Source organism: Haliotis rubra, unplaced genomic scaffold (assembly GCF_003918875.1).
Source record: "Haliotis rubra isolate DU_JTF1 unplaced genomic scaffold, ASM391887v1 Scf208, whole genome shotgun sequence".
NCBI classification, from domain to species: Eukaryota; Metazoa; Mollusca; class Gastropoda; order Lepetellida; family Haliotidae; genus Haliotis; species Haliotis rubra.
Window position 1 is genome coordinate 193,798 of NW_025766092.1, and position 12,568 is coordinate 206,365.

The following is a 12,568-nucleotide window of genomic DNA, read 5'->3' on the forward strand; positions in this document are numbered from 1 at the left end:
CATTTTATAAGCAGTATCATAAGGACTAGTGGCTTAACTGGTGCATCAATCTCAAGATAAGGACTAGTGGACATTTTAATGACTGTATCATAAGGACTAGTGGCTTAACTGGTGCATCAATCTCCAGATAAGGACTAGTGGACATTTTAATGACTGTATCATAAGGACTAGTGGCTTAACTGGTGCATCAATCTCCAGATAAGGACTAGTGGACATTTTAATGGCTGTATCATAAGGACTAGTGGCTTAACTGGTGCATCAATCTCCAGATAAGGACTAGTGGACATTTTAATGGCTGTATCATAAGGACTGGGGGGCTTAACTGGTGCATCAATCTCAAGATAAGGACTAGTGGACATGTTAATGACTGTATCATAAGGACTAGTGGCTTAACTGGTGCATCAATCTCAAGATAAGGACTAGTGGACATTTTAATGGCTGTATCATAAGGACTAGGGGCTTAACTGGTGCATCAATCTCCAGATAAGGACTAGTGGACATTTTAAAGCAGTATCATATGCAGTATCATAAGGACTAGTGGCTTAACTGGTGCATCAATCTCCAGATAAGGACTAGTGGACATTTTAATGGCTGTATCATAAGGACTAGTGGCTTAACTGGTGCATCAATCTCAATCTCAGATAAGGACTAGTGGACATTTTAAAAGCAGTATCATAAGGACTAGTGGCTTAACTGGTGCATCAATCTCCAGATAAGGACTAGTGGACATTTTAATGGCTGTATCAGATAAGGACTAGTGGACATTTTAATGGCTGTATCATAAGGACTGGGCTTAACTGGTGCATCAATCTCCAGATAAGGTGCATTTTAATGGCTGTATCACTTAAGGACTAGTGGCTTAATGATCTGGTGCATCAATCTCCAACTGGTGCATCAATCTCAAGACTAGTGGACATTTTAATGGCTTAGTATCATAAGGACTAGTGGGACTTAACTGTGCATCAATGGTGCTCAACTAAGGTGCATCAATAAGGACTCCAATAAGGACTAGTGGACATTTTAATTGTGGCTGTATCATAAGGACTAGTGGCTTAACTGGTGCATCAATCTCCAGATAAGGACTAGTGGACATTTTAATGGCTGTATCATAAGGACTAGTGGCTTAACTGGTGCATCAATCTCCAGATAAGGACTAGTGGACATTTTAATGGCTGTATCATAAGGACTAGTGGCTTAACTGGTGCATCAATCTCAGATAAGGACTAGTGGACATTTTAATGGCTGTATCATAAGGACTAGTGGCTTAACTGGTGCATCAATCTCCAGATAAGGACTAGTGGACATTTTAATGACTGTATCATAAGGACTAGTGGCTTAACTGGTGCATCAATCTCAAGATAAGGACTAGTGGACATTTTAATGGCTGTATCATAAATCTCATTTTAATGACTGTAGGAATAGTGGCTTAACTGGTGCATCAATCTCAAGATAAGGACTAGTGGATATTTTAATGGCTGTATCATAAGGACTAGTGGATAAAATGGTGCATCAATCTCCAGATAAGATCTAGTGGACATTTTAATGACTGTATCATAATGACTAGTGGCTTAACTGGTGCATCAATCTCCAGATAAGGACTAGTGGACATTTTAATGGCTGTATCATAAGGACTAGTGGCTTAACTGGTGCATCAATCTCCAGATAAGGACTAGTGGACATTTTAATGGCTGTATCATAAGGACTAGTGGCTTAACTGGTGCATCAATCTCCAGATAAGGACTAGTGGACATTTGCCATTCTTGATGGCTATATCAACGGGACTAGTATCTGAAAAGCATAATAATAGGCCGAGCATTATCAACAGCATGGAGTAATTCACCCACCTATATAAGTAATGTGGCCGGTCACTGGCTATAACGGCCACTGGAATAGAGTCTATGTTCCTGTTTTGCAGCTGAAAAATAAATTGCAAATGAAATGCACTGACACAATATTAGAGATAAAATATACACGAACTTTCCCTTGTATGTTGCACCACAACACCTTCATCTTTACCTAACTTCCGGGCTCCACTGCACAATATCACAATGTCAATGCTATGACGATCGTCAGCCTGTGTTAAAGTATGACAGTTACTGACACCTAGGCACTAAGATCTCTTTGAACTGGGCCCTGTATCTTAATTCATTTCCCCACTAGGCTAAATCTGAGCTGCTTAATCCCTACACAAGGAATTTGTAAACATAAACAGTGTAATTTTGATTTTCACACACTGAATGTTAAGTTTGGCATCTTGTAATACAGACAATTATAATCAAATATCTGGCTGGTAATTAATAAAGGCTCATAAACCTCTTTAATGTTGGTCAGGTTTAATTACATTAGATTGCACATAACATGGTTTGCTTTGAAAATATTGTCATAATTTATGGCTGGGGTGGGGTGGGGTGGGTGTGTTTTTGATGATTTTTATGGAGAAGCATGTACAATGCGAATGACCCCCCTAAAGTTTATGTACAAAGTAAGTGACCCCCCTGCATGTCATGTACAAAATCACTTACCCCTCCCCCATTCCCATAATCATTAAGCATAATGTTTTAATGATGTTATGTACCCCCCTACCACCCCAGAACAAAATGAGTGACCCCCTTATAATCATCATCACACCACCTTGCCATAAATTATGAACAGTCCCTAACTAGCTGTAATGTCTCTGGCGACCACCTACCGGTTCTGGCTTGAAGATGATGGGAGCTGGGTCAGAGCAGCTACACACACTGCCGTACCCCTCCACCTTACTACAGAAGGCCTTCCTCCTCCTCCCGACATCATCGTCTGGCCACTCACACTCAGCATCTACAAGAAACACAACATGTAGCTCACCTTCAACTGCTCACAAAAAGGAAGACAAATGTTTGATTTATCTTGCACTGAATCTGAACTGAGTCAAAAATTTGAGTGAGTGTGTTTGAATGAGGTGAGGTGAAATTGGGTTTTACGTTGTGCTTGAGAATATTTCACTCATATGACGATGTGCATGCGTGTGTATGTGTATGTGTGGCTGCTTGTACTAGCCCAGATTTAAGCTGGTTTTATAGTGCTAGCCCACTGAGATACCATGCCGCAGTGAAGCATGAATACCCCACTCAGACACATTATACTGACTCCGAGCCGACCAGTCCTTGTTGTATCCATTAATGCTGAGTGCCAGACAGGAACCAACAAGTACCATATTTTAACGTCTTTTGGTATGACGCGGTCGGGGATCAAACCCACGACCTTCCACTCTCCGGGCGGACGCTCTTACCACTACACCACGGAGGCGGTCCATAAAATGGAAGACAAATGTTTGATTTATCCTGCACTGAATCTAAACTGAGTCGAAATTTTGAGTGAGTGTGTTTGAATGATACTGTCAATAGTAGTACTGATATGTAGAGGTGTAATGATACATCAAGGCTGCAATACGATTTGTATTCTGATGTCCTACTATACGACGCCTATCCCATGATGTGCGTGTTACACATTTCCCCATTTGTTGCACCTCAGGGACGCCGGTATGGTTACAAGAAGTATAATGAGGGTGAATCTAGGACTTAAACTAATGGTCACAGGATCCTGCTACACCGAAGGACAAAACTCTGTGTCAAACTGCTACACGGGATAGAGAGGAAGATATGTGTAGCTACAATGTATATGAAACAAGAAGACAAAGTCATCAATATCCCCCACAATGGCAAAATACTCTTCATGAATATGTCTACGAGTTATGATTATGTCAAATATTTTGGTGTGTATATAGCTAAGTGGAAGGAGAGTACTGAAGGGTTTTAGAGTTCTGCTCCAGAAAGGAGCACTACCACCAAATTCAGTTAAAGCCAAAATTGTTGCCATGGAAATGCAAAAAAAACCCATTTTATTCAGAAATCCAACACTAGCAAAAGGCACCAGTTCACCACTAGACCTACCTATGTATGAAATTTCGTGATGAAATAGTGAACAGTTTTAAAGTTCTGCTCTGGAAAAGAGCACTACCACCAATTTCAGTCTAAGTCAAACTTGTTGCCATGGAAATGCAAAACATATTTTATTCAGAATTCCAAAACTACCAAAAGGCACCAGTACACCACCAGATCTATCTATGTGCCAAGTTTGGTGAAGAAACATTGAACGGTTTTAGAGTTCTGCTCTGGAAAAGAGCACTACCACCAATTTCAGTCTAAGTCAAACTTGTTGCCATGGAAACGCCAAAAATATTTTATTCAGAATTCCAAAACTACCAAAAGGCACCAGTACACCACCAGATCTATCTATGTGCCAAGTTTGGTGAAGAAATAGTGAACGGTTTTAGAGTTCAGCTCTGGAAAAGAGCACTACCACCAATTTCAGTCTAAGTCAAACTTGTTGCCATGGAAACGCCAAAAATATTTTATTCAGAATTCCAAAACTACCAAAAGGCACCAGTACACCACCAGATCTATCTATGTGCCAAGTTTGGTGAAGAAATAGTGAACGGTTTTAGAGTTCTGCTCTGGAAAAGAGCACTACCACCAATTTCAGTCTAAGTCAAACTTGTTGCCATGGAAACGCCAAAAATATTTTATTCAGAATTCCAAAACTACCAAAAGGCACCAGTACACCACCAGATCTATCTATGTGCCAAGTTTGGTGAAGAAATAGTGAACGGTTTTAGAGTTCTGCTCTGGAAAAGAGCACTACCACCAATTTCAGTCTAAGTCAAACTTGTTGCCATGGAAACGCCAAAATATATTTTATTCAGAATTCCAAAACTACCAAAAGGCACCAGTACACCACCAGATCTATCTATGTGCCAAGTTTGGTGAAGAAATAGTGAACGGTTTTAGAGTTCTGCTCTGGAAAAGAGCACTACCACCAATTTCAGTCTAAGTCAAACTTGTTGCCATGGAAACGCCAAAAATATTTTTATTCAGAATTCCAAAACTACCAAAAGGCACCAGTACACCACCAGATCTATCTATGTGCCAAGTTTGGTGAAGAAATAGTGAACGGTTTTAGAGTTCTGCTCTGGAAAAGAGCACTACCACCAATTTCAGTCTAAGTCAAACTTGTTGCCATGGAAAAGCCAAAAATTGTTTTATTCAGAATTCCAAAACTACCAAAAGGCACCAGTACACCACCAGATCTATCTATGTGCCAAGTTTGGTGAAGAAATAGTGAACGGTTTTAGAGTTCTGCTCTGGAAAAGAGCACTACCACCAATTTCAGTCTAAGTCAAACTTGTTGCCATGGAAACGCCAAAATATTTTATTCAGAATTCCAAAACTACCAAAAGGCACCAGTACACCACCAGATCTATCTATGTGCCAAGTTTGGTGAAGAAATAGTGAACGGTTTTAGAGTTCTGCTCTGGAAAGAGCACTACCACCAATTTCAGGCTAAGTCAAACTTGTTGCCATGGAAACGCCAAAATATTTTATTCAGAATTCCAAAACTACCAAAAGGCACCAGTACACCACCAGATCTATCTATGTGTCAAGTTTGGTGAAGAAATAGTGAACGGTTTTAGAGTTCTGCTCTGGAAAAGAGCACTACCACCAATTTCAGGCTAAGTCAAACTTGTTGCCATGGAAATGCCAAAATATTTTTATTCAGAATTCCAAAACTACCAAAAGGCACCAGTACACCACCAGATCTATCTATGTGCCAAGTTTGGTGAAGAAATAGTGAACGGTTTTAGAGTTCTGCTCTGGAAAAGAGCACTACCACCAATTTCAGTCTAAGTCAAACTTGTTGCCATGGAAACGCCAAAATATATTTTATTCAGAATTCCAAAACTACCAAAAGGCACCAGTACACCACCAGATCTATCTATGTGCCAAGTTTGGTGAAGAAATAGTGAACGGTTTTAGAGTTCTGCTCTGGGAAAGAGCACTACCACCAATTTCAGTCTAAGTCAAACTTGTTGCCATGGAAACGCCAAAATATATTTTATTCAGAATTCCAAAACTACCAAAAGGCACCAGTACACCACCAGATCTATCTATGTGTCAAGTTTGGTGAAGAAATAGTGAACGGTTTTAGAGTTCTGCTCTGGAAAAGAGCACTACCACCAATTTCAGGCTAAGTCAAACTTGTTGCCACGGAAACGCCAAAATATGTTTTATTCAGAATTCCAAAACTACCAAAAGGCACCAGTACACCACCAGATCTATCTATGTGCCAAGTTTGGTGAAGAAATAGTGAACGGTTTTAGAGTTCTGCTCTGGAAAAGAGCACTACCACCAATTTCAGGCTAAGTCAAACTTGTTGCCATGGAAATGCCAAAAATATTTTATTCAGAATTCCAAAACTACCAAAAGGCACCAGTACACCACCAGATCTATCTATGTGTCAAGTTTGGTGAAGAAATAGTGAACGGTTTTAGAGTTCTGCTCTGGAAAAGAGCACTACCACCAATTTCAGTCTAAGTCAAACTTGTTGCCATGGAAATGCCAAAATATTTTATTCAGAATTCCAAAACTACCAAAAGGCACCAGTACACCACCAGATCTATCTATGTGCCAAGTTTGGTGAAGAAATAGTGAACGGTTTTAGAGTTCTGCTCTGGAAAAGAGCACTACCACCAATTTCAGGTCTAAGTCAAACTTGTTGCCATGGAAACGCCAAAATTTTATTCAGAATTCCAAAACTACCAAAAGGCACCAGTACACCACCAGATCTATCTATGTGTCAAGTTTGGTGAAGAAATAGTGAACGGTTTTAGAGTTCTGCTCTGGAAAAGAGCACTACCACCAATTTCAGGCTAAGTCAAACTTGTTGCCATGGAAACGCCAAAAAAATTGTTTTATTCAGAATTCCAAAACTACCAAAAGGCACCAGTACACCACCAGATCTATCTATGTGCCAAGTTTGGTGAAGAAATAGTGAACGGTTTTAGAGTTCTGCTCTGGAAAAGAGCACTACCACCAATTTCAGTCTAAGTCAAACTTGTTGCCATGGAAACGCCAAAATTGTTTTATTCAGAATTCCAAAACTACCAAAAGGCACCAGTACACCACCAGATCTATCTATGTGCCAAGTTTGGTGAAGAAATATTGAACGGTTTTAGAGTTCTGCTCTGGAAAAGAGCACTACCACCAATTTCAGGCTAAGTCAAACTTGTTGCCATGGAAACGCCAAAAATATTTTATTCAGAATTCCAAAACTACCAAAAGGCACCAGTACACCACCAGATCTATCTATGTGCCAAGTTTGGTGAAGAAATAGTGAACGGTTTTAGAGTTCTGCTCTGGAAAAGAGCACTACCACCAATTTCAGTCTAAGTCAAACTTGTTGCCATGGAAACGCCAAAAATATTTTATTCAGAATTCCAAAACTACCAAAAGGCACCAGTACACCACCAGATCTATCTATGTGCCAAGTTTGGTGAAGAAATAGTGAACGGTTTTAGAGTTCTGCTCTGGAAAAGAGCACTACCACCAATTTCAGTCTAAGTCAAACTTGTTGCCATGGAAAGGCAAAATATATTTTATTCAGAATTCCAAAACTACCAAAAGGCACCAGTTCACCACCAGATCTATCTATGTGCCAAGTTTGGTGAAGAAATATGGAACGGTTTTAGAGTTCTGCTCCGGAAAAGAGCACTACCACCAATTTCAGTCTAAGTCAAACTTGTTGCCATGGAATAGCAAAAAATATTTGATTCGGAAATCCAAAACTACCAAAAGGCACCAGTACACCACCAGATCTATCTATGTGCCAAGTTTGGTGAAGAAATATTGAACAGTTTTAGAGTTATGCTCGGAAAAGACAAATGTGCACGGACCCACGGACAGACGCACGAACGGAGTCCATTTTAATACCCCCTGCAAAACGTGTTGCGGGGACAAAAAAGTACCCACCTGCTATCCTCGACAGAGGGATGTCCACCTTGAAGACTGCTCGTTCACCCCAAGATGACAGATTGGGGGATTTACCATGTGCCTCTCCTAACTTCTTTCCTACAACGATATATATGTATACATACATATCAAAATAGAGTCACCACATAAAACATGATATTATCAGGTAAATACAATCTGAATACAACCTGATGTTCATAGTCCTTCATGCACATTAAAGTATATGACAGTTTAATTACGGATTCTTTATGGGAAAACAACATGGGAAACTAGACCTGTATAACCCTGATATTTACAGGTACATAGTAAACCATAATAAATCTGTCTAAACCGGCACCCCGAGGGGCCAAAATAAAATGCCGGTTTAGTTTTACGATCATTTTCTAACATGGCTGCCATTTACACTCGTCAGTCTCTTTATCTCTATAATATAAGGGACCCTGATTAGACTGCTCAGACCCATGCCGGCTTAGAGCATTTGATTCACCGCGCAATCACTACTTCCCGATTATCAACCGTGCCAAGAGGATTAACAAGAAGACAAAGTCATCAATATCCCCCGCAATGGCAAAATACTCTTCATGATTATGTCTACGAGCTATGATTATGTCAAATATTTAGGTGTGTATATAGAAAAGTGGAAGGAGAGTATTTAAAGGTTTTTAAAGTTCTGCTTCAGAAAGGAGAACTATCACCAGATTCAGTCTATGTCAAACTTGTTGCCATGGAAATGCCAAAAATATTTTATTCAGAATTCCAAAACTACCAAAAGGCACCAGTACACCACCAGACCAATCTATGTGCCAGGTTTGGTAAAAAAATAGTGAACGGTTTTAGAGTTCAGCTCTGGAAAAGAGCACTACCACCAATTTCAGGCTAAGTCAAACTTGTTGCCATGGAAACGCCAAAAATATTGTATTCAGAATTCCAAAACTACCAAAAGGCACCAGTACACCACCAGATCTATCTATGTGCCAAGTTTGGTGAAGAAATAGCTTTTTTTAAGTTCAGCTCGGGAAAAAAGCACAAACAGCAATTTCAGTCTAAGTCAAACTTGTTGCCACAGAAATGCCAAATATATTTTATTCAGAAATCCAAAACTACCAAAAGGCACCAGTACACCACCAGATCTATCTATGTGCCAAGTTTGGTGAAGAAATAGTGAACGGTTTTAGAGTTCAGCTCCGGAAAAGAGCATAACCACCGATTTCAGGCTAAGTCAAACTTGTTGCCATGGAAACGCCAAAAATATTTTATTCAGAATTTCAAAACTACTAGAGGTAAAAGATCAGTTTCTGAATATAGTTTATTATGCCTTTTTCCCCTTGTAGCCCCACATATTGTTCTTAGTGCATCAAGCTGCAATTTTTCAAGCATTGATGCCTGGCTAACTGTACAATTATCCCATATACAACTACACTAATCAAATAATGGCAGAATACAGGATTTATACATAACAAATAGTGTTTTTCTTGATAATTGATATTTGTAACTCCTTAAACAAGTTAATGTTGGTGAACTTTATTAAATAGAGAATTTATCTGTGCAGTCCAACTGGCATCTTTTTGAAACCAGAGGCCTAAATGTTTGTGCTCGGAAACTTTATTTATAGGAATATTTTGCATAAATAATCTCGGACTAGTCTCTATGGAACGTCTTTTACTAAACTGTATAGTTTCAGTCTTAGAACTTGCCACCGTACTGCCCATGGAGAAATCATTTCTAAATCTTTATTGAGGTGCATAGCATCTTCGGTAGGATCTTCTATTATAACATAAAGTGAAGTGTCATCAGAAAAGAGTCTTATATGGCAATCTATATTTTCAACAAGATCATTTATTTAGACAAGAATAATAATGGCCCAAGCACAGATCCTTGGGCGACACCAGCTATTACAGATCTATACTCAGAACTGTAACCGTTTATAACAACTTTCTCAACTCTTTCATGAAGATAACTATCAAACCAATCAAGTAATTTACCACATATTCCATATAATTGTAATTTGTATAGAAGTCCCTTATGCCACACTTTATCAAAGGCCTGGCTTATATCACAAAAGACAGCTCTTACTTCTTTACCTTTATCCATGGCACTTGAAATGAAGTTATACAAATCTCATACTTGATAAGTTGCTGAATCACCAGGAATAAAACCAGACTGTAATTTATTTATAATACCATTGTCTTTAAAAAATTAAAGACGTATTTGAGAACACATTTTTCAAAGACTTTAGATAAACAACATGTGAGAGACACTGGTCTATAATTGCTACATTCATTAACACATTCTTTCTTATGAATGGGTATTACGGAAGCACGTTTCCATGCTCTGGCAAAATTTGTTAAGTCTAAAGACTTATTTAATATTAAACTGAGGGGGTAAGACAGCACTTATGCAGTATGCCTAAGGAAGTTATTACCAATACCATCAGGGCCCGACTTGATTATTTACAGATGGACGCCACATAGCTGGAACATTGCTGAGTGTGACATCACAACACTTACCTCCCTTGAAAGCAGCAAAACACCACATATCCCGCCAGTTGAGAGCTTCAGCTTTCTCACTGCCAAGGTTCCGTAAGAACGTGCGTGCCACAGACTTTAAGTGGAATGTAGCCTCATCCTGAAATGATATGGGAGGAAAGTGATTGAACTGATTATTGTGTGTTTAACTTGGCGGTGTTCGGAACGTGGCAGAAACACCCGAGCACCCCTGCATGTGCAGCAGTCGAGGGAGACCCGATCTGATCCAGCAGCGTTAGTCTCTCACCAGCCGGCGGGACAGCGAAGACATATTGCTTAAGGTATGTCCTAAAGCATCTTTTCCACACATTCATCTTACAGGGTACCTTGTGTAACACACTTGTCAGCTTGTACTGTGAGTCAGTTTTGTTCCATGCTGCTTTTAACAGTACTGAAGTTAAATCATCAAAAGGCACCAGTTCACCACTAGATTAATCTGCACAGCAATTACCATGATTAAGAAATATTTTATGGTTTTGAGTTCTGCTCTAAATATAAGCACTTCTATCATTTTCACTGACGACAGACAGACACGCTATATCCTGTTTCAAAAACCAGGGTGATAAAAATCTGCATCAGACACAATATATTCATTATCAATATACTGGAAGTGAATCTGTGGCATTTGATAACCAAGTAATTGTTTGGTATTAAGCACACAATTTGCCCACAGAATGTTACAAACTACTGTTTATCGATTGGTATACAGTGAAGCCTCGTTAATCCGGACGGTTGCGTTTCTCAGTAAATTCGTCCGGATTGCGAATAGTCCGGACTACTGAATCAAGACCCAAGTTGCTTCCCTAACTATTACAAAAACGACACGAATCTGGATAAAACAAATAAGCATTTAATGTAAAGCTTTTAATTCATCACATCAATAATTTTACCGAGTGACATCCGCATGTTGATCCGACGTGTCTGATCACGTCCTTCCTCAGCACAGGTGAGGTAATGTCTAACAAGCGATCTATTGTAGTATGCCTTGAATGTCCGAGTTATTCCTGCATCCATCGGTTGAATATGAGACGTGGTATTTGGTCACATTTCTCAAAGTTAGCGAAGCACACTTGTGACTTGCAGCATTGTCGTAAAGCAAAATCACTTTAAGTCCACGTGACCGCATCTGTCTGTCAAAGTACATTAACCAATCACAAAACAGCTCACTTGTCATCCACGCCTTTGTATTGTGGTGTCAATCAAAGTGTAAATGTACAGTATCTTCAGTCGGGAGCTTTTAATGTCTAATTAAAACAACAACCCAGTTGGCCAGTTAATTAAGTAAACATCGCCGGGAGGTGTTGTTACGGTTCGTGAACACGACTTACAGCGTCCGGACTGTGAAGCAATTTACTGTTTATTTTACTGATTGGTGACAGCTACTTACCGTCCGGTTCCGGAAACCGAATTTCCGGATTATCGAGGCAAATTATATAGGCATAGATTGGTAACAAGCTGAAATCGCCCCGGGAGGCGAGACATCCGGATTATCGGAGTCCGGACTAACGGGGCTTCACTGTATATATAAAAGAATGGTCAGGGCTTGTGATGTACTGACCTAAACGTTGTCAGTGATTTTGAATCTACTGTCTGAAATTGTCTACCATTTATTGGTGGTAATAGTTAAACAAGCAGTCTGTCAAGCTGGAATTGTTGACATATATCTCTATAAAAATTGGCTTCAATTAACAAAAAACCCTAACAACCACTTTTCACCACCAGCCTTGACACTATGAGTCTTGACACCAGGGCCCCGTTTCACAAAGCTATCATAGCGCTACTACTGTCGTAGGTCTATGTTACAGTATAGGAGGTGCAGCAGTCGTAGCGCTATGATAGCTTTGTGAAACGGGGCCCAGTTTACACATATATATATTCATAAGTTGCTTACATATTGAATTTGACTTGAGATAAAGTACGTTACCTTGATGGTAAAGATAACAATCCTGCCATCAGACACCATGTTGAGGAACAACACCATGGCTTCGTCTTCATGCTGACTGTACGTGTCAAACACCCGCTTCGCCATCACGCTGCCCTGGGGAAACACAAACAATATACTGATGATGAAAACACTGCGTCATCATCAGCTGATGAAAAGGTTTGTTGTTTAATGCAATAATCCAGCTATTTGGCGGCAGTCTGGACCAGACAATCCAGTGATCATGAGCATCAGTCTGTGCAACTGGAAACAATGAC

The 12,568-nt window shown here is 39.7% G+C and overlaps 1 protein-coding gene across 2 annotated transcripts in view; it reads right to left on the reverse strand.

The window, feature by feature from the left end:
* LOC124276341 (protein O-linked-mannose beta-1,2-N-acetylglucosaminyltransferase 1-like) overlaps positions 1-12,568 on the reverse strand; it is a 60,288-nt gene that overhangs the window by 11,001 nt on the left and 36,719 nt on the right. For both annotated transcript variants that reach the window (XM_046711970.1, XM_046711971.1), the window contains 5 exons: positions 12,294-12,407; positions 10,352-10,469; positions 7,845-7,943; positions 2,690-2,817; positions 1,845-1,915 (listed from right to left, as the gene is read on the reverse strand). In XM_046711970.1, the coding sequence (XP_046567926.1) occupies positions 1,845-1,915; positions 2,690-2,817; positions 7,845-7,943; positions 10,352-10,469; positions 12,294-12,407 (530 nt within the window). The remainder of the gene's footprint in view (positions 1-1,844; positions 1,916-2,689; positions 2,818-7,844; positions 7,944-10,351; positions 10,470-12,293; positions 12,408-12,568) is intronic.